The sequence below is a fragment of the Furipterus horrens genome, unplaced genomic scaffold (genome assembly GCF_987537825.1).
Source record: "Furipterus horrens unplaced genomic scaffold, mFurHor1.1.pri manual_scaffold_3, whole genome shotgun sequence".
NCBI classification, from domain to species: Eukaryota; Metazoa; Chordata; class Mammalia; order Chiroptera; family Furipteridae; genus Furipterus; species Furipterus horrens.
Window position 1 is genome coordinate 192,099,473 of NW_028327173.1, and position 21,062 is coordinate 192,120,534.

Genomic DNA, 21,062 nt, shown 5'->3' on the forward strand with positions numbered 1-21,062 from the left:
TAGGAAGAGCTTGGACCATCGAGGACCTCAGATTCTCCAAGACCTACCCCGTCCCAGCCCAAGGGTGGAAACCTCATCTGTCAGAGAAGGGGATGGTGAGAAACGCACCCATTACAGACCTAAGGAAGCTGAATCTGCCCGCGAGGGGACCCAGGAGTCCACACTTACCCCACAAGGCTACTAGTCACACTAACTCCTGGCGTGAGACAGGGGAGGAGTTTTAAAGCACTCTGTCAATTTAGTAAAGTATCTTGTTTATGCGCCCCGTTCGCCCGTTTTTTGCGTTACAGTCCTGAGGAGGGGGAGGGACGTTGGGTCCCTGCGGTCCTGGGCCCGATCACAAAAATGGGGCGTAATTTCACCCTCTTCTGTGCGGACTGGCCGTCCCTACTATCGCCCTCCATTCCCACGGGTCGCATCCCAAGACCCAAGGGCGCAGTTTGCTCCCTGCCGGGGCGCGGGGACCCCACAGCCGTGTCCACGTGGACTAAGGTCGAACCCTGTGCACCCCGCTCCCACTGCCGCAGGTCTTGGAGTGGAGCAGAGTGATTTTTTAACCCTTTCACTTCCAGAGGTAGTGGCCGTAATCCCCAGATATATACCTTTTAAGAACGAGCGCCCCGGGAGCGCTCTATGCGCACCCGGTGGGTGGGCTGGCTGACTGGCAAACTGAGGCCCACAGGGGAACTGACCTATTAGATGGCCCACAGAAAAACAGACGCCGAATCTGGTCTAGTACCCCGGTCTTTCAAGCCATGCGATCGCTTCTACACCCTGAGGGTCCCTGCGAGGTACTCCCCTTAGGAAGTTCCCGACCGCGTGCCTTCTGAGCTCGGAATCTCCCTGGAGTTTGCGCACAGTTTGGTATATTGTAAACTTCTTCCGCAGCTCGCACCAGCTTCGCGGCGCCTGGAGGGACGGGTAAGAGGGGAGCGAGCGTCCACCCCCGTCCTAGAGGTAACTTGGCGCGGAGGGATGACCGTAGGAGGCGGAAGACCCGGCAGGAACGCACTGGCCCTTTAAGGGGGGGACAGAGCGCATGCGCCGCGCGGCCCGGAGCCCAGCCGGGTGGGCGGCGGGAGGGCAAGGGACGCGGCCAGCCGCGGCTGGGCCCAGGGGCGACTGGGACAGCGGCAGCCCCAGCTTTGCTCAGTCGCAGAGTCGCGACCTGCTCGTGCAACCCACGATCTGCGGGCTGCTCTCCAGACTAGCGCAGCTCGCTCTCGCCGAGGCTTTAATCACTTGCATCCAGCTTCATCCGCGGGGCTGGGGCTGCGTGAGCCCCCGGACTTGCCCTCCCCGCCGATCCTCCCTCCTCCTCCACCCCCGTAGCGGGGGCTGCTGGAGTCCAAGCGAGCAGCCGCGAAGCATCCTTCGCCCGCGGCCGCGCCACCGCCCATGTTACAGCCAGTCAGGGGCGGCGACCCCGCAGCCGGAGCCAGCCGCTCGGTGACCTCAGCCTGGCCCCTGCTCGCCGCCCGGGGCGACCCCGCTGAGCCCCGGGCCCCAAAGAGGGACCTGCGCCCGGCGATGGCTCGGCTGACGCAGCGCCGCGCTCGGTGCCCGCTTTCTGCCCGCTGAGACGCACCCGACCGGGGACCGACGGAGCCTTGGCTCTCCACGCCCCGCCCTTCCCCCTTCTGGGGGCTCCGCTGCAGCTTCGCGGGAGCGAGGGGACAGGGGACAGAGACAAAGCCCACTTTGTGCAGGGAGCTGGCTGCGGGCGTGGATGGGCGCGTCGGCGCGTGCCCCCTCCCCACTCCCCACCAGCTGCGAGTCTTGGCTCCCAGACTGGTCGCGGTGAAGAAATCGCACCCCCTCGCCCCTTGGGTCGGGGTGGTCCAGGCTCAGAGCAGATGCGGCCTGAAGCCCCCTCGGACCCCCCTCCCCTCCGAAGCGCGCAGGGGTGAGCGTGCAATATTTTGTAGAGGAATTTGTTCTCTCCAAAACTAGGACCTGGGGAGCCCAGTGTAGGCACCCGTGCCTTGACCGCTGTGGCCGCAGGTCTGAGCTGCCTGGCCTCAGTTGCACCGCTCCCGCCCCCTCCCCCCGCCCCCCGGCTTTTCTCCTCTCTGCAAGTCCAGACTGCTGCCAGTTATTGTTCTCGCTGTCAAATGGGGGTGCTTTCTAAAGGCTGCCAAGTTGGGTTGTGTTCTCTTTATCCCATTTTTCAAACAGTACGAGGCCTCTAAGGCTGACCCCTGACCACCAATCCCCTCTGCCCCCCACTTTACGTTGAGGCACTGATTTTTTTTTTCTTATCGAATAGTATTTTATTGTACCAGAACCACGCCCTAGTTTCTTAAAGGCTCCTTGTACTCTCTTTGGCCATGTGTTATTTCTGCAGCTGATGTGTAGGAGGCTTCCTGTGAGCCACCTACTTTTTCCTGACTCCCGATACATCCTTCCGCCCCCATCAAGGATTTGGGGATGCCAGGAGGGAAGAAGATGGTCGGGGGCGGTGCTGCCCCCACTACTGCCGCTGCCGCCTCCCCTGGGGTCAGGCATTTGGAGACCAACGAAGGGGCCTCAGCCCAGAGAGACGATGAGCCAGAGGAGGAAGGGGAAGAGGACCTCCGAGATGGAGGGATCCCCTTCTTTGTCAACCGGGGTGGGCTGCCTGTGGACGAGGCCACCTGGGAAAGGATGTGGAAGCACGTGGCCAAGATCCACCCTGATGGAGAAAAGGTGGCCCAGCGGATCCGTGGAGCCACGGACCTGCCCAAGGTGAGGAGTTTGTGTGTGTTGGGGGCAGGATCTAGGGTTTTCACGACCTTGAGGTTGGGAGAGCAAAGCCACACTTTCATTGGTGGGGTAAGGGACCATTGGCATGGGAAGATTTTTTTAAAGTTCTTCTGTACCTGTCCAGATGAACTTTCTCCCAATTGCAGTGGAGGTTGTTCTGTGAGATCCACATGCCCTATTTCCAGGAAGCCCTCCTTCATCTATCTTAAAATACCCACACTTTGTGAGCAGGGCAGCAGATTAACAAGTACACTAATGTGGTTTGACATCTTCTTTGCTAAGCCAGAGAACTGTGGGCAGAGATAACTAAGGAGGATACAGGGGCTTCCTCTGTTGAAAAAAATATTTTCATGGGTTATTTCACTGAATTCCCCAATAGCCTTGTGAAGTAAGTGCAGTTTGGGGACAACTCAAGTTGGAACTCAGGGTCAAATAGCCAATAAGTGGTTGAGCTGGGACTCAACCTGTAGTCTTTGGGACCAGGTCCTCTGCTGTGCTGCTGGACACTGGATCGGGACAGTCAGAAGAGGGCCTACGGAGAGGGGTGAAGTTGAGTTTTCTGTGCATGGCTGGAACTCCTCGGTGACAGCTGTCTTCATTGTGTCACCCGTGTAGGCTCAGGCCGCGTCTCATTCATCCCTGTCTTTCTGAGGGCTCCTGTGTTTGCTCAGTGAAAGGGTGCTTGAGACTTTCTGTGTTGTACAATGGAAATACATGCCTGATTTCTTTTTCTTAACCTTTATGATTAAATGAAGAAGCACTCTGCTAAAGGCAGAGGCCTGAAGTCCCCAAAGAAAAGCCCTTCAGACAGAGGTCGAGAGCCCAGTGCTTAGTCCTCATTGCTCAGGTGAAAAGGAAGGGAGCTGGGAAGGGTGACAGTTAAGGTGGATTGGACAGAGAAGAGTGTTCTGTTTTGTTTTTACCAAGTTATGGGGGGGCCACGAGAAAGCGTCCTCTGAGAAAGGGGAATTTGGAGGATGAATTTTGAGCAACTGCATAATGTTTCCAGAGGAAATAAAATGTGGATTGATTTGGGCTTTTTATTTATTTTGTTATTCTCACCCAAAGACCTGCTTATGGACTTTAGAGAGAGGGAGAGAAACATCAGTCAGTTGCCTCTTGTACTTGCCCCAACTAGGGACTGAACCAGCAACCTAGGTATGTGCTCTTATGGGAGGACACTCAAACCAATTGAGCCACACCGGCCAGGGCAAAAGTAGATTGATTTTGAAGGCTACACAGTTGCCCTCTGTACTAATGTAGAATTTATTTAGCTTATCCACCATGGATGGACATTTTTCCAATAATATATTCTTAAAAATGAACACTATGGAAACGTTTTATAATGTCAGTTTTGGAGTCCATATCTGGTTATTTCCTTGGAATAAATCCCTAGAATAGAAAGTATTGAGTCAAAGGATATGACTGTTGGGTCCAGGTTGCTCACCTATCTATCTGCCCTTAAACAAGTCCTTTGAACCTATTTGAGCGAGTTTTCTCATCTGTCATATGGGGTTGGTTGATTGTGGTAAAGATTAAATAAGAGGATATGTGTTAAAACATTTGACAGACTAAAGCCTCAAACAAGTACTGGTTATTGAATGTTCATGTTCTCCTCCATGTCCTGTATCAAGAGAAGAGGCTAGATTGCATGCAGAGCACATATGCCAATGAGGCCAGAGCCACACGCCTCTCCCACAGCTTCTCCCACATGAACAAGTGGGTGTTTAGCAGACAGCTCTCCAGCCATCTTGCTTATGTCTAAACCCGGCTATAGAAGAGTGTGAATGGTTCTCCTGGAAACTTAAAAAAAAATCCATGCGTTTATTAGCACCTGGTCTATAGTGTCATCTTGTCATCCTCAACCTTCATGTATAGGAAAGATGCCAATGAAGGATTGAAGCTGATGTCTGGGGGAGTGTGTATCATGACTGACTGAGGTATGGTTGTGTTGAAGAAATTTTGTGAGAAGAATGGGAAAATTTGGAACTTCCCCCCTTCAAACCACAGGAAAGAGTGTCACAGATAGAACACCCACCCAAGTTTGTGTGGGTTCCTCCTTGACCTTGGCCCAGGGTAGAAAGTAGCTCCAGAGTCTGTGAGGCATCCACAGTTGGGTCCAGAGTGCCAGCAGCAGAGTGGACTGACCACTGCACCGGGCCCTCCCTGAGTGGCTGTTCCCTTGGAGCTGAGACAGAGGCATTCTCTGCAGAGGTCACATCGTGGTGGGCCCAAGAGATGTTTTATTGGGATAGCACAATGTTTAAGAAGACCACTTGGGCCAGACTTTTAAAGTGGGAGATTTTACATGAAGATCCAGACTTTTGGCATCTTTTCAGAAAATGAGAAGCTCTGGGCACAGAGAATCTGTGCTCACGCATGGCAGTGGCAGCTGGAGCCAAGGAGTGGTTCCCCTCCCCCAGCTGGCGACAGTCTCCACACCCACTCCTGGCCTGCCTTCCCCATTTGTTACCCTGAGTCGCCCCAGGGTGGTTGAGTCTGGGATCCCTGACGAGCTTTTGATAAAAAGAGAGCTCTGCAGTCAGATCCGCCATGTTAAAATCCTGGTTCTCCCATGATGACTTACATATGGAAGGTCTGCAGTCTCCTTGTGCCTCAGTTTTCGTAGCTGTAAAATGGGGATAATAGCAGTATCCATTTCCGAGGATGTTGGGAGGAACTGAGAAAGTAAAAGCATGTGATGAGCATGTAATTCATACCCAACAAATGGAGCAAGAACTGAGGGCGCTTTGGGGAAATATCCTTTAAAGAGATGGTACCAGTTATGTTAAAGGACAGCTGTTTCTAAAAGGATCCCAGATCCAGGAAGACCCTATGATCCTTCATAAGAATCTCACCTTGATGTTCCAAGCTTCCACCACCTTTAAAAGCTCAGGGACCATTCATCCCAGACCCAGCTGCTGAAGGTCTTCTGACAGTGGCTCTGGCCGTGGGGCTACTACAGATTATGAATTTGGACGTCGGCTCAGCACGTGCTAACCAGTAGCTTTGGCACACCCTGGAGTAAGAGTCACAGTGAGCAGGAGCTGAGCTTTGCCTGGCCCTGTTCTAAGGCCTTGACATGAGTGTATACACTGTGAGGGTGGTTCTGTTATGATGCTTCTTTTGCAGAGGAGGCGTCTGAAGCACAGACACGTTAAGGAGCTTGATGCAGACAGTGAGTGGCAGGATTGGGATTTAGACGCTGAGGGTCTGCTTCTGGAACGGCTCTATCCACCTCTAGGCTGCCTGCTTCTTGCCCACACACTCAGCTGTGGGCTGCTATACCATCCCCAAGCCTCCCAATTGTGCTGGACTGACACAGGCTTCACCAGGTAGAATGACTGACTAGAATTCACTCTTGAGTGGTTCCTGCAGCAAGGGTAACCCTTGGCCTTGGTATTGAAGCAGTTGTCCCTAGAGAGATCTGGGAAGCCAATATCACTCACCAATATCACTGTACTCTGACCCTCAACAGTAAGGAAGCATTTCCTGGCTCCTAGTTTGGAGGTGGGGGCCGGGGCAAATCCAGGCTACCAGTGTACAGTAGGCCTGCTCACTTGGATGAACAGAAACTTACTTGTTTCTGAGCGAGTGAGTGAACACTCCTATGAGCATTCGGAAGAATGGTGTCTGCCACGCAAGTTCACTTGAGCCATGAAGCTGGCCAGATAGCTCTCAGCAAAGCCTCAGTGATGGTAGCCTCTGAGGCCCTGCTCCCAGGTCTTCTTTTTCTTTACTCTTTTGGAGTCCTACCCTTCTCCCAGAGCGGCCAGGGCCTGTGTCCTCTGTCTGCAAGGCAGGTATGTCTCCATGAGTGCTGCCCGGCCCTGGCCCAGGGCCGGGGCAAGCTTAGGCAGAGAACCCTTGGACTGCACCTCTCCCCTTGTTTGGAGTGTCTCAAGGGAGGGCACTCTTACGTCTGTAGCCAAAGCTCCTGGAAATCACTGCACGCCCTCACTCAGGAGGTGGAGGAGGCCTCTCCGGGACCTTCCACCTGGGGAGTTTAGGTGTCATGCTGTTTACAGTAAAGTGCAAAGTAATTCCTCTCCCACCCCACACCCCAGATCCTGACTCTGGGGAGGTCAAGCCAGGCCCTTGGAGAGGTCTAGGGCCCATTTGGCACAGGGTGGTCAGATAGGAAGGAGGGAAGTTCCCACTCATCCTGGGACTTTTATCCCCCTGGTGACTAAGTGGTGGCACCAGTTTGGGCAGCTGTGTGGTGTGAAAGGGGAAATAGCTTCTTACAGACAGAGGTCAGCTTGGGGGACGGCCCAGACAGGGAGAAGGGGACCAGCGAGGGGGAGGAGAGGATGTTCCTGCAGAGCTGTCACTCTGGGCCTTCCCTCCTGTGTCTGGGCCCTTCACAGTGAGTAGGTGTCTGTCACAGGCTGTCCTGTGACCCCTGGCCATCAGCAGCACCCCTGACAGGAGTGTGCAGTGACCACTGTGTCAGAGCCTCAGCCACTGCAGCCACATATGTGAAAGGCTGTGCCCAGTGTGCTCAGCATGTCACTACAGGGAGGGCCTCTCCCAGCCCTGCCCTGCCACTCCTGCTTTACCCCTTCCTTCACACCCCATGGGAGGGGGACCTGGGTAGGGACCTGAGACAAGAGTGTGGGACCTCTCTGTGTGAGGAGCCTAAGGCCACTTGACAGCTGGCAGTGCTGGTAGCCAAGGGGGAGCCCAGAGGAGTGAGACTTGTTCCTGGAAATCTAGTTCTTCCACCCTGAAGAAGTCTGTTCTGTAGCCCAGGGGGACTGAACTGATGCTTCTCTTGGCCTCCTCTGCCTCACTGACTTGTTACAGCCAGGCTGCCAGGAACCAGGTTCTCCTGGCCAGTGGGGGGCCTGGGACTCCAGGACCCTCACCTGCATGGTGGCCCCTTTTGCTGGAGACTGCCTGGTTCTTGAGGGGGCAGCCTCAGGGATCTGCAGCTTCTGACCTAACTTGCGGCAGCCCATGCCTGTCTGCTCCCAGCCGTCAGGAGGTGCCTGCCTGACACCCCCATTCCTCCCTTTTCTGGGCAGGGCACTGGAAGGTCTCTTCTGTTGGGGAGGACTGCCTGGTGACCTAGGTCCCCGTGCTGCTCACAGGGGTGGAGCTAGCAGGGCAGAGAGGTTTTAAAGGGGCACCAGGGCTTCTGTGCCTCCTTGAAACCCCTCCAAAGTGACCAGATTGTGGCAAGTAGAGCCACAGCAAGACCTGTCCCAAAACATGTCTGTCTGGCCTGCCACCACTAACTTACTCCTGTTCAGGTTGGAACTGGAAGGCCAGGTCAACGTGCCATAAGGGGGTGGGTGACACCTTCTACTGAGGGTGTGTCCATCCTTCACTGGTGTGATCCCCCAGGGCAGGCCCCTGAGATCGGGGGATACCTGGTAAACCAGTTCGATTCAGCACTTGAACCAGAAGGAGCCCCACATTCAAATGAACTTAACCACAATATTGGCATTCTTGTTAAGCCTTAAAGTTAATGAATATTTGAAATTCAAAACAGTCAGTCAACCTGTGTTTTTCTAAAATTATTAAAGAAACACAAAATTGGAACATCAACATACATTCCACGTTAGGGATGCTGTCAAGTGCTGGGAGGGGGAGGACTGGACGTGGGGAGGCCTGACTGGAGCCTTCGTAAGGGTGGCCAAGGAGAGAGGCTCAGGGTAGGGGGGAGGCTGGGATGCCCCTTCGGCATATGGCTTCTCTGTGGCATAACCTGGGTGCGCAGCAGACTGGAAGGCTTCCTCTGTGACTAGGGCTCTTTCTCTGTCCCTAGATTCCCATACCGACTGTGCCTACGTTCCAGCCCTCCACGCCTGTCCCTGAGCGCCTGGAAGCCGTGCAGCGCTACATCAGGGAGCTGCAGTATCCTCCCAGGTCCAGGGTCATGGGCACTGTCTGGCGGGCACGCTGGTCCAAAGGCTGAGTGGGGCTTGTTTCCAGGCTGTCCTAGAGAGGTATCAGCAGAGCAGCCACGTGCCACAACTGCAGGGCCGCTGTTCACAGGGTGTTTGCGTCCCAGGGGTGTGCAAGCGCAGCCTGAGTCCGCCTAGGGGTGGCAGGGGCTTTGATGAGTGCCAGACCCACTGTCTGACACCACTTCCTCTTCTCATGTGATGGCGCACACGTTTCCTGAGGGACCTGCTGGTGGGTGGCCCAGACCTCAGGTGCTGTCCATCTAGCCCAGCAAAAGGAGAGAGCGGAAGCTCCCCTGGGGATATTTAAAAACTAGTAGTTTTAAAGGCAGTGGGCATCAAGGGTGGGGTGCAGATGGAGGAGAACAAGGATTTTATGCTCTGAGAGGTAACTTCCACATCTTGGAATATTCTCCCAGCTTTTTGCCTTTCTTCCATGGCTGGGGGCCAGCATGGAAAGAGCTGGAGCCCCTGGGCCCCGGATTCCACGGTATCCCAGCTCTGGGCCCCTCCACCCTCTGCTCTCTGCCCTGTATGTCCCCTGTGCTCTCCCCCAGCCCTTCTAGCTGCAGTTGAGGCAGAAATGGAAGGATCAGGTCCTGACCAGGAGAAAAGCCAGGCTGATTACTGAAAATCAGATCTAGCCCCTTCTTTGTCAGCGGGGAAATTTTGGCCTGGAGAGGGGAGGAAGTTGGCTCAGGAGCAGCACCCAGCAATTTAGCCTTGCTGGACCCCCACCCCAACCCTCCCCGCCCCGCTCCTTTTCTTGGTTCATGTTGCCTCTCAGAGCTGTCTAAAGTTCAGTCACTTTCCCAAGCCTGGCTGGCCTGGCTGCCTGCTCCATGGCTCCCCTCCGGGGGTGGAGTGGGGTGGGGGCAAGGGGAGGCCAGGGGAGAGCCAGGGTGGAAGCCAGAGAGGATTAGAGAGGACAGACAGGGCCCATGTGGGGAAGGAGAAGCGTATGTGCTGTGTCCTGCTCTCCTCTCAAGACATCAGGTCCTGAGCATCCTCCCAGGAGCCTCTAGGAGGATTCTCCCCTGGGAGTGCTAGGCCCCAGGGTCTGAGGGACAGGTTCAGTTTCAGGGACTGGGACACACCTCTTCCAGACCAAGCCAGGAAGTCCTTAACCAGCACCGCAGATACAATCACACAGGGACCCAGTTCTTTGAAATTAAGAAGAGCAGACCCCTCACAGGGTAAGTGTGGGCATGCTCTGTCCCTCTGCACCAAGGCTGACAGTGCCCCTGGGCGGGTTGGAGCCGTGAGGGGGGCCTTTGGATGGATCCAAGCAGGGCCTCTCCCAAGGGAGCATGCTAGCAGGGGCAGGTGCCCCACTGTACTGCCCTTTTCCTTCATTACACGCCACAGGGGCCCCAAGAATGGCAGAAAGAGGAGACTCTGGCCGAGAAGAACACCAGGGCTCCCGTGATGAAAGGGAACCTCAACATCCATGCTGAGCTGGGAGGGTGACGGGCAGCCCCCCAGCCTGCCTTGGTAATGACAGGGGGTGGTCCCAGGTAGATGTCTGTATATAAGCCTTATTTTTCTTTAATGAGACGTGGGCCTAGCAAGACAGTGCTCCCCATTACAGGGAACCTGTGAGTCACCCCAGTTGCCTTACTGGACTCTCTTCTGGTCATTTAGTACGAGGCCCAGTGTCTGAGCAACAGGGACCCCCCTGCACCTCTCACTTCCTAATCCACCAGCCAGGGTTTAGACCTCTGGCTGGATCTGCCCCGCAGAAGCCCTGAGGGCAGAGGAGAGTGAGGAGTGAGTAGCACTTCCGCACTGGGTCTGGCAGCCCAGCCCAAAGCTATCCACAGGCTCAAAAACCTGTGTTTTAAAAATTAATGTGAATTTTACATCTTGTTCCACACAATCTGTCCATGTTCACTTTCTTGCAAAAAAATGGTTTAGGTGGTTTATTAGCTGAATTACTTAACTACAACCCCCCTCCCCCAAAACCCCTGGGTGGAATCCAGCCTCCCTCACCCTAAAAGCTTTGCTCTTGTCCTCTGGCCGCTGTGTGCTGGAGGCCCAGCTCCGCCCTCAGTGGGATGAAGGAGTCCAGCACCCTCCTGAGCAAAGCCAGTGGCCAGTCCACATTCCTAGACCTGGGGCACCAGTCAGTGAGGAGGGAGGAAGGAGGCCTCAGGAATAGCCTGTCTGAAAGTGGTCTGAATTCCAAGTTCAGGAGCAGGCTGGGGAGTCACCGGTCTAACTGCTTGAGATGCCATGTCCAAGACCCGGGCAGCTGGCCAGCTGTGGGGGAGCAGTAGCCATCAATTACAAGCTCTTTGGAGATGCCACGTTGGATCACGGGTATCCACCGTGCTCCAAAAGGGACAAGATCAATGCTGAGGGTCCCAGCATCTGCAGCGTGCTTTCCCAGGGCCCCCACACCACCACTGCAGAAGGCCCCCAGCCTTTGTGGCTGGCAAAGAGCTGCCCGTGACTGCACGCCCACCATTCCTGCTCCCTGCCCCCAGAGGTCTTTGGAGCAGGAGCCTGGACTGGGGGGAGGAAGTGAAAGGAGGGAAGGGAAGGGGCCTCTTTCCTTATCTTCAGTGACTGCCTCTTCTCCCACCCTCTCTGGCTCAGGGCAGTCATGGGGGAGGGGAGGGAGGTGCTGGGCCTGAGCTGAGGCAGCATCGAAAGTGGTGGTGGTGGTGGTGTCTCTGTTCTGGCATTTCTAGTCCACCTGCCCCCCCACCACAATGTGGAAAGGGCTAGAGGCTCTGTACTCATGTCTCTGCCTTCCTACCCCCCAGGCTGATGGACCTGGCCAAGGAGATGACCAAAGAGGCTCTGCCAATCAAATGCCTGGAAGCCGTGATCCTGGGAATGTATCCTTCCTCAGCCCCGGGAAGCCTGGGAGGGGGCAGGCACGTGCTCAGGCGTGTGCCCAGCCCCTCTGAACCCCAGCTTCCTTCTCTGGAAGGGGAGCACTGGTGGGCTCCAGGGCTCTCCTCTCCCAGCTCTGCCTCCCAGCAGTCATGAACCTGGCTCCAAAGTGAAGGGGCTTGGGTGTCTTAGTCCCCCATGCCTCAGTTGCTAACTTCCTGGGCTCACTGGGAAGCTCTTTTTTGAGTCATGTGGATACAGTGACTCTGTTCTCTGAACCCTAGATCAGGGCACATTGTCTCCTAAAGGCCTTGGTGCCATTTCTAAGAACCAAATAGTCTGGGAAAAGCAGGTTCAATGCCCAGATGTTGGCATTTCCAGAATATGTGGATTTGTGGAGATGATGGGTGGAATCTTTGAAACAACTGCCTGCCTTAAAAAAAAAAAAGAAAAGCAAACAGGGTTTCTCAGTCACTGCTACCCAAAGGGCAGAACTGGGACCTATAGCTGGGTCACAGGGTGGGCAGACAAGCACCCAGTCAGGACAGGGTAAGGAGGCAGGTGTGTATGGCCAGGTCTCCGACCTAATTGGTTCACGCCGGAGCCTTGCTTTTTTTGTTTTGTTTTACTGGAGAACAACTGAAGCTTGTATATCATAGAACAGTATAATAAATTCCATGTGCCCCGCACTCAGTTTTACCTATTCAAGGCCAATCTTGATTCATCTCTGTGTATCCCTCACATCTCCCCCTTTCCCATCATGCCATTGGCTTTAAATATTCCATCTGCCACCCCTGGTGCAGGCACCAGGCTCCATGTGCAACAAGGACAAGGGGAGGATGCCTAACAGACAAAGGAGTCCACTTGCTAGAACCGATCAGGGAGAAGAAGATGGTCCAAGGGGAGGAGCACAGCCTTTCTAAGGAGGACATCCCCCCTTCCCATAGACATAGCTGCCTTAAATTATACAAAGAGACTAGGGGTAGGAGGGAGTCCCCCTCCCCCAGAGGCCCTGAGAGCTAAGTCCTCGGTGGCGGTCATTTCCCATTTCCGAGACCCTGACGTGCATTGCCCCGTCTAAAGGGTTCTTTGCTGGGACAAGCATGAGGCCAGCCGGAGAACTCCAGACCACTGCCAGCACCTCCTTTATGACACCATATTGCTTCTCCCTCAGAGGTCACACACAGGAAAGGAGGGAGACCATTCCCCTCCCCTCAGCCACACACAAGCTGGTCCATGCAGGGTCACATGGTCATATCAGAGGCCTTCCCTGGGTTATCTGATATCTCATGGGCAGGAAGAAAACAGGACAGCCCCTATCTGAGGGGAGGACTGCCGCTGTGTCCCTACTGCACTGCCACAGCTCCCTCGGTCGCTGCACACATGGCAGCCACTGTACTGAGTTTGTGCCTGTGCCTCATCCTCTGCACTCCGAGCCTGTGCCTTGGTCATCTGTGTCCTCAGTCACGTGCAAGGGCTGAATGACTGATAGCATGGACTTCGGAGTCCTGAATCCTAGTTCTGCCACCTACTTACTGTGTGACCCCTAGCAAGTTCCTGAACATCTCTGAGCCTTGGCAGCTTCCTCTGCAAAAAGGGGCAATGGTAGTGCCTGTCCCACAGGTTGCCAGGACAATGGAATGCGTACATGCAGGACAGTTGGCACAGTGTCTGTACTCAGTATCTATACCAAGCTTTTCTTTCACTCATCTTCTACCCATTCTTTCAAGAAGAGTTTTATTGAGTTACTATTATGTCCCTGCCTCCAGGCTGGGCCCCAGAGATACAGCAAAGAACATGACAAATAAGGTCCCCATTCTCAAATGTATATTCCAGCCAGGGCAACAGAAAATAAGAAAGTAAATAGGAAGGTAATTACAGACTGTGGCAAGTGTGCCGTGAGGAGAATGAAGAGGAGAGCAGAGTTGCTTTAGGAAGGGAGGTCAGTGATCAGTGATGGCAGACAAACCTACGGCATGAGGAGGAGCTGGTCAAGAGCTGCAACAGCTGGCACAGGGGGGCAGCCCTCTGGGAAAAGCTGGTGCAGAAGGTCCTCTGGTGGGAAATCCAGGTGGACGGAGAGGTTGAGAAGTCGGCGTGGGCTGCTGGGGCAGGCAGCGTGGGCCTCCTAGGACATGGGAACAAGCTTGGCTTTATTTGCAGGCAATGAATGGAGGAGAGGGGGAGGGGAGGGGAGTAAGAGAGAATAGAATTGTCTACATCTGCGGAAATGTATGCGTGAGAAAGACTATGTGAGAACGTGTCTGAGAGAGAATGTAGGGGTGAGGAGAAATGTGTGTGTGACTGACAGACGGGGAGAGGGAGGCGGGGGTGGGGGGCAGCCAGCAGGCCTCTCCTGCCTCCTTCGGCCACTAGCGCTTGAGAGAGCCTTCAGTTTGGAGTGAAGAACTCACTGCTATTATTTTGTGAGCTGTGCTTGATGTCATAGCGGCAGCCACGAATCACTGAGAGCCCTGCCCCCTAGAGATGCAGGGCATTGAGCACCTACTTATGCCAGGCTCAAGGCTAGACAACAGGGTATGCGGGTGAGCAAGGCACGAGGTCAGGAGCCAGGGGCCTAGGGGCCCCTCACACGGGCTGTGCCCTGGGGCGGGGGTCATGCAGTCCCAGTCCTGCCCTGAGTGCTAGCCCTGGGCCTTTCCCTGGCTGGTTCCTTAGCTGGGCTCACAATGTCAGTTACCTCACCAACAGCATGCCCACCCTGGAACGCTTCCCCATCAGCTTCAAGACCTACTTCTCAGGGAACTACTTCCGCCACATTGTGCTGGGGGTGAACTTCGGGGGCCGCTACGGGGCCCTGGGCATGAGCCGGCGGGAGGATCTGATGTACAAGCCGCCAGCCTTCCGCACGCTCAGCGAGCTGGTGCTGGACTACGAGGCCGCCTACGGGCGCTGCTGGCACGCGCTGAAGAAGGTAAAGCTTGGCCACTGCGTGTCCCACGACCCGCACAGCGTGGAGCAAATCGAGTGGAAGCACTCCGTCCTGGACGTGGACAAGCTGGGCCGCGAGGACTTCCGCAAGGAGCTGGAGCGGCACGCCCGAGACATGCGGCTCAAGGTCAGTGGGGGCGCCGGCCTTGCGCATGCGCAGAAGGTTCTCTGCCCAGGGTGGAGAAAGGCTGTTGCTTTCTAGTGGGAATGCCATCCCCCCTTACCCCACCCCCACTGCCTCTCCACCAGAGGTAGTGCCAGGAGATGGTGGGTGGAAAGTTTCACAGTGTCTTTGCTCAGAGGTCACTGTTGTTGAGACAGTCCCCTCGGATGGGCAGGCTAGGGAAAGCTCCAGAAGGAGATGGCAAGTGAGCTGGTTGGGGGAGAGGCAGGCCTTGAACATTTGGAGAAGGGCAGGGGAGCCGTGCTCCAGGTGGAGGGCAAAGATCAGTGAGGAAAGACCCATGGGTAGGAAGTGGTGGCCTCTCTGGAGGGAATGGTCGGTTGAGTAGAAGTAGCCTTTATCTCCCCCTGTGAATCCTAACTCTGAACACACCCACCCCCTCCCATAAAGGACTCGGAGGAAGTCAGAAAAAGGAAGGAAGTCAGACTGTGGGAAGACAATGAGATAGTAGTTCCTTCTGCTTTCCCATCCCCCTGAGCAGGATGGGGAGGGGCTGCTGTTCCTTGAGCAGGTGGCCTGAGCTGTTGAGGAGCTTGCCTCTGAGCTTTACAGTATCTTAGCCTCTCCGTAGGTCCCGCTTGACTGAGGGTGCCTCCCTTGGGGCCTGCCAGGCCCTTCCTGGGTGCTCTGCCCCTCCCCTTGCTCGGGCACTGCTGTGCTATGACTGCCCCTCCTGGCAGCCTGGTGCCGAAACCATGATGTGGGCACTTTCACATCCACTGAGGCTCCCCATGGCCCTCCCCCAGGAGGCCCTGCCCTGCCATCCCTTAGGCCATGACCTTATGGGGTGACAGCACCTTCCCCCAGGGCAGAAGCCAGCTGCAACCCACCTGCCATTTTCTGAGCCGACCCCCTCCCTCTGTAGCTCTGGTTGGCCAGCTCCCTGGCTTCTGCTACTGAAGTATTTTGCATTTTCAAGGGAGCAGGTTGGACCTTGAGGTTGAAACCAATGGTTTACCTAGTCTTTCTTTAGGACTGTGATTCCCAGTCTGTTTAGTGCTAAGGACTCCCCATATTATATTCCCCTCTCCAGCATCCCCACAGTGTACCCCATGTTTTCAAAATTCAGATCAAGCTGACTGTGCTGCATAAAGCGCAATTCATTTTCTTTTCTCAATTGTTTCTTAACAGCTGCCAGTCTGAGCTTCTGATTGGCTAGAGATGACCAGTATCACCCTTGAGCTGGTAGCGTCCCAGCCCAAAGCTCAGAAACAGGCTGCCTCCCCAGCTGGCACGTCTGCCTGGCATGGGTCAATGGCCCTTTTCTCAAGGGGCTCTTATAGTTTCATGGAAGCTCAGGGACTTCCACCCACATCCACACTGTTTTAGGGGCCAACTGGGATTGCACAGCCCTTCCGAGGAATCCCTGCCCTGGCAGCGTTAGTGCCTAGAAAACAGGTTCGAGATGATTTGGAGTCAGGGCAGAGCACCTACTTGAGCTTCGAGGGCCCTGCCCAGTGCAACCTTGGGGCATATGGCTCCTACAGAGCAGCACGGAATCTAGGGCAGCCTGCAGGGAGTCTTTGTTTCTTTCTCCCCACCAAGATTGGCAAAGGGACCGGCCCTCCCTCCCCAACCAAGGACCGGAAGAAGGATGTGTCCTCCCCACAGCGGAGCCAGTCCAGCCCCCACCGCAGGAACAGCCGCAGCGAAAGGCGGTGAGTGATGGGTCAAGCCTGAAGGCTGGAAAAAGGCTCTTTCCTCTCCTCTCATTTTGTAGATTCCTGCTTGTTTCTCACCCTGCTCTTCTCACATCCGCTGTTCTCTTTTGCCCCAGCTGGAGGGAGGTGATCTCAGATGATGGGTTTGTGTGTTAATATGTTTGCACCTCCCAGCAGCAATGGAGTCCCGTTTCCCCAGAGAAAGCTGTACTTACTGGCCCACTGGTTACCCCGGTGCTGGGCAAGGAGTCCTTCCAGAAGGCTGAGGCCAGTGTGTGGGGGGGTGGGGGGGTGGGGGGGGTTGGGATGGGACCCTGCCAGACGGTGAGTTCTCCCAGAATATCGTTATGAAAGACGTGAACATCCGGTGGCAGCTGGTAGACGGCTTCAAACCTTCAAACGTAACTTTTGCCCCAGCAAGTCTGTGGTTTTTGCCTCTATCTAGATGGCAGAAACACCCCATTAAAATGCCAGGCCACCACCTCTGATTTGTCTCCTACCTGTCACTCTGGTTCTTGCTTTCAATATATTGTTGTGCATCACTCACCTCCCTGGTGTGATACAAGGGCTCCATGCAGGCCCCCAATATCCAGCGTCATTCACTGGGATCTAGGAGAATTTTGTAGAGAACAGGCTCTCCTTATAGCCAACTGTGGCCCGATTAGCTGACCCCTGGCAAAGAGCAGGAGCCTGGAAGAGAGCGCAGGACCACCCTCAGGACAGCACAGGACAGCAGGATTCCAGAAGCACCCTTTCTTGCAGCATTTGGGGCACCTTGAAGAATGGAGGCAGGGCAGTTACCAGGGCCAGCTGCCACTGCTCCCTCCTCCCCACCTCCCTGATGGATCACTCACCTTTCTCCCCTCCTCTGCTCTCTCTTCCCTGCAGGCCTTCAGGTGACAAGAAGCCTTCCGAGCCCAAAGCCATGCCAGACCTCAATGGGTACCAGATCCGGGTGTGAGGTGGTGGCAGTACCCCAGCCTCGCCCACTTCGGAGGCCAGAATCACCTGCCAGAACCTGCCCACTGGTGGGATGGAAGGGCTGGGGATGGGGCAGGTGAGAGGCTGCAGGAAGAGGGTGTTCCAGCTCAGCCACCCTAGCTGCTGCTCCTCCCACTGGGCCAAGCCTCCTAAATTTGGGCCAAGAAGCAGTTAGTATTTTCTTTTGGAGTTTTTAATTTGATAACTAAAGTTTACGGTTTGGGGGGGAAACTAAACATGGAACGGATCTGCCGGTGGCTGGCGGGCCAGTGCTTAGGAGATCTAACTGCACGAGGCTGGGTGAGGAGGGCTTGCTGGCTCTGCTGGTTCCCCTGCCCCTGGCGACTCTCTGGGATTTGGGTCGAGCCCACGTATGGGAGCTCTCCCAGCCCACTAGGCCTGTGGCAGGATGGCGGAGGGGTGGAAGTGTTTCTAAGCTTGCGTCTGCACTGGCAGAGTCTTGACGAAGGGAAAAGGAAGCAGGGCAGGAGGCATCCTGGGAGAGGTCTGTGTGGCCCACAGGGGGACCCTGACACAGGTGACATCTCCCCCAGGTGTGGAAGCCCGTGGACAGATGGTGCTGCCGTGTGGACGTGGCCTGCTGGCACGCCCGTGCTGGGGGCTGTAGGAGAGAAACGCTGGGGGAGAGTCCCCAGGCCGCTAGCCCCTCTATCTCAGGCCTGCTCTGCCTGTGGCTGAAACGGGCTCCCTGCTGGGGAGCTAGGCTTTGCTGAGGGCTCAGACTTGCACGGGGCTCAGCGTGATTGCAGGGACTGAGCAGAGCTGGTGGGTCTAAGAACTGTGGCTGAGGACATGGTGGTATACTCAGCCTGGGTCTGTCCCCTGGCAGTTTCCGGGGCATGGGCCTTCCTCCTCCTCCCTGCTTTCTATTACCTCAGCCCTTGCTGGGTAAATGAAGATCAGACCCGAATGCTTGGGCCCCAGGTCCACCTTCCCTCACTTTAGCAGCCTGTTTAGGTTTCAGGGTCCCAGCAATGATGAAGCCTGTTGTCAGGGAATAACCTGAACAGCCAGAGTCTCCACCACCTTCCTGTCGCACAAGAGAATTGGCAGGCAGGTGAGAGGCTGTGGAAAGAGGTTGATGGGGCAACAAGGAGGAGTAGGGCAAGGATACAGTGTAGCCCCTGAGGAGGGGCAGAGCCTGAGAACTGGGGGTGTAAGTGAGAAGAGGGTGTGGGGAAGAGTTTAGAGTTGGGCTGCCTTGGGGAGTAGTGAGTTCCTGTTGCTGGAGGTATTCAAGCAATGACTAGATGGCTACTTGTCAGGAAGCTGTTAAGAGGATTTGGGTCATGGAAGGGTAGTTGGATGGTTTCTTTTTACTGAGAGGCTATGATACAGCCAGGGGCAGCTGTCAGTAAGTCTGCAGGGGGTGCTGGGAGCCTGGAAAAGGGAGGATCAGAACTACAGTGAGAAAACTAGTTAGAAACTCAAATGCCTTACAGGGCCAGGTAGGTGATTAAAAGGACTGCAGGGCTGGGTGGGGACTGTGGCAAACTAAAGAGGGCAGGTACCCCATGGAAGCAGCTGTTGCTGCTCAGTTTTTCTCAGAGTGCAGGTCTTGCATTGCCCGATTTTCTAGTTTGTTTAGAGGCCAGAACTCTGAATTTTTAAGTGAAATATCCTGATTTTTAAATGTTGGCAATCAGTTCAGGGAACTTAAAAACCAGCATGAAAGAGAACACAGGTTTGTAGCAATCTCTGAAGTAGAGAGAGCTGTGCTGGGGAGTGGGAGGTGTGAAAGTTGCAGGTTTGGCAGGGCAGGTGGACCAGGGCAGAGCCTCGCAGCCGAGGCTCCCCCAGTGGGCAGCCATCCTGTTCAATCATCTCACTCTCCCTTCAGACCAGAGACACACTGGAGACCCCCACGGTTGCCCTGTCACCGAGGGGGTGGAGTGCAGTAGAGAGAGTGCAGTTCTCAGCCTGCCCGGGAGTTGGAAGCAAAGAGGAAGGGAAGGAGACAGGTTTCCTTTGCTGATGTAAGTACCCATCAGGGAGGCACCAAGGGCTGGCAGCTGTTAACCCAGAGCCAGGTCCATGGGTTCCTCATGGGTCCCCGACACGGAGGGTAGGGGGTGGGGGTACTTAACCTGGCCCTGGTCTGCACCCCGGCCATTGTGGCCCCTGACTCACCATCCATCCCAGTTTTCGGGGAGTAGGGTGGCAGTCCCAATGTTGCCACATTCATCTGAGGCAGAGATGGCTCACTTTGGGGGAAGAGTGAGGCTGAAGCTGAGGCTGTTTCTGGGTCTGTATCTGAGTGCCTGTGCAGGCCACTCATCAGAGAGAAATGGTCCCTAGGCCCTACTGGACCACAGGGCTTGAAAGGAAGAGATGGAAGGAGCTGGGAGCTTGGGTCAGGGAAACCTAGGGGAGCTGCTCCCAGTACAAGAGCCTAGAAGGATGCTCCAACCCACTGCCTCTGGGGAGAAGCAGCAAAATGACCCCCAACAGCTGTCTGTGAGGCAGAGAGCTGATCATCCCAAGCAGAGAATCCCTGAGCACTCCCCCTTCCTGGCTGAGACCACCACAGGATACAGCGGTGCTTTTTTAAATTTATTTTCAACGGTTCCTCATATGTAGCAACCCCTCCTCCCCTCCGGGTGTGTTTACACAGGCTCTGCTCTCTGGGGTTGGCCTGGCTGCAGTTTCTGGGGAGGCAGAGGCAGGGACTTTGGGGCCTTCGTCACCATCCTCAGTATCACCTCATCTCACTTCCCGTGAGGAGCACGGAGCCTGGCTCCTCCTCCAGACAGGCTCAGGACTGCCTTCCCACTCTCAGCATGGGCTCCTCTGCCTCCAGGAATCAGGGGCTGCTGGCTGAGGAGGTGAGGTCAAAGAAAGCTGCTGGATGAAGATGGATCAAGGGTGGGTGGGTGATTGCTCCCCAAAGCCGGGCTCCTTGTGCTTGGTGCAAGGAGACTGGGTTTAGAGGGCCTACCCACCCACCCACCCGACAGCCCTCTCCCTTCCCTGGCCTGAACACACCATCACCTTCATCCATCACACTAGCCACCCCATCTTTCCTGGTCCCGCTCAAGGTGGGAGAACAGGAGCCCCAGCCCTGAGTGCAATGGTGACGTCTAGAGCCAGGGTTCTGAGGAGCAGAGCCCAGAAGGGGCCATGTCTGCTTTTGGCCCTGTCATCTCACAGCCCACACCTTCCAGCGGGGACTTCCTGTCCCTGGGATGGGTCTCTTTCTGGCCAGCAGCCTGCCCGGAGGCTGGGGTGCGCCTGGGCCTCCTGCCTGGGCTGTTTTGGGGCCTAGCTGTGGGAGCGTTCCCGGGTCCACCCTCTGGCCTCAGCGCGCAGGGAGGTGAGAGCTCGGACACCATATGGATTACATTCTTTGTGTCAGAGCTCTGCTGTGTTGACCTCCCACTTCCCTTGTTCCCAAGGAGAAACCCAAGTGAAGGTTCAAGGGCTGGGAGGTCTGCCCCAGACCAGGCAGGGCTGCCGTGGTGAGAGCTGCAGGCCCATCAGTATCCACCCCTCTCACCCCATCTTGGTGCTCCAGGGTCCCAAGTTTCCCTTCTTCTACAAATCTGATAAGAAGAGACCGGCTGTGCTTGGCCCCCGGCCTGGGGATGGTGGCTGCCCCGCCTTGAGTTTTGTTGGGCTGCACATTGTACTAGATTTTGTTCTTCCTCTTTTCACACAGTATTGCACCTCCCCTTCCACTTCACACTTCGTCTCATTCCTGTTCTCACCTCCCAAATGAATAAAGTCTCCCCAGCTCTGGTGGTATGGGCTGAGCAGAAA

At 55.5% G+C, this 21,062-nt stretch overlaps 1 protein-coding gene and 1 long non-coding RNA gene across 5 annotated transcripts; one reads left to right on the top strand and one right to left on the bottom strand.

Annotated features, from left to right (window-relative positions):
• The first annotated feature begins 890 nt into the window (after positions 1 to 890).
• On the top strand, positions 891 to 21,062 carry VASH1 (vasohibin 1). Of its 3 annotated transcripts, none has more exons than XM_090271216.1 (8): positions 891 to 921; positions 2,422 to 2,727; positions 8,522 to 8,610; positions 9,800 to 9,856; positions 11,432 to 11,506; positions 14,202 to 14,583; positions 16,186 to 16,298; positions 17,190 to 21,062. In XM_090271216.1, exons 2-8 carry the CDS (start codon positions 2,431 to 2,433, stop codon positions 17,260 to 17,262), a joined length of 1,086 nt encoding a protein of 361 aa, XP_090127342.1. In that variant the 5' UTR covers positions 891 to 921; positions 2,422 to 2,430; the 3' UTR covers positions 17,263 to 21,062. The 3 variants fall into 3 exon arrangements, 1 of the variants encoding a protein (XP_090127342.1); XR_016509868.1 differs by lacking the exon at positions 891 to 921 and having other exon boundaries at positions 1,059 to 2,727; positions 17,190 to 18,360; positions 19,144 to 21,062; XR_016509869.1 differs by lacking the exon at positions 891 to 921 and having other exon boundaries at positions 1,059 to 2,727; positions 17,190 to 17,358; positions 19,144 to 21,062.
• On the bottom strand, positions 13,539 to 17,328 carry LOC150017087 (uncharacterized). 2 transcript variants are annotated; one of them, XR_016509871.1, is made up of 4 exons: positions 17,156 to 17,328; positions 16,849 to 16,910; positions 16,615 to 16,742; positions 13,539 to 13,632 (listed from the first exon to the last, which is right to left on the bottom strand). It is a non-coding gene; the product is annotated as an uncharacterized LOC150017087 (long non-coding RNA). The 2 variants fall into 2 exon arrangements; XR_016509870.1 differs by having other exon boundaries at positions 16,849 to 16,991.

Bases quoted from the DNA above. Each gene is read 5' to 3' on its own strand.
- VASH1 (XM_090271216.1), top strand. From the start codon at position 2,431: ATGCCAGGAGGGAAGAAGATGGTCGGGGGCGGTGCTGCCCCCACTACT. The intron at 14,584-16,185 runs GTCAGTGGGGGC...CTCCCCACCAAG, and splicing joins CCCGAGACATGCGGCTCAAG to ATTGGCAAAGGGACCGGCCC. The intron at 16,299-17,189 runs GTGAGTGATGGG...TCTTCCCTGCAG, and splicing joins AACAGCCGCAGCGAAAGGCG to GCCTTCAGGTGACAAGAAGC.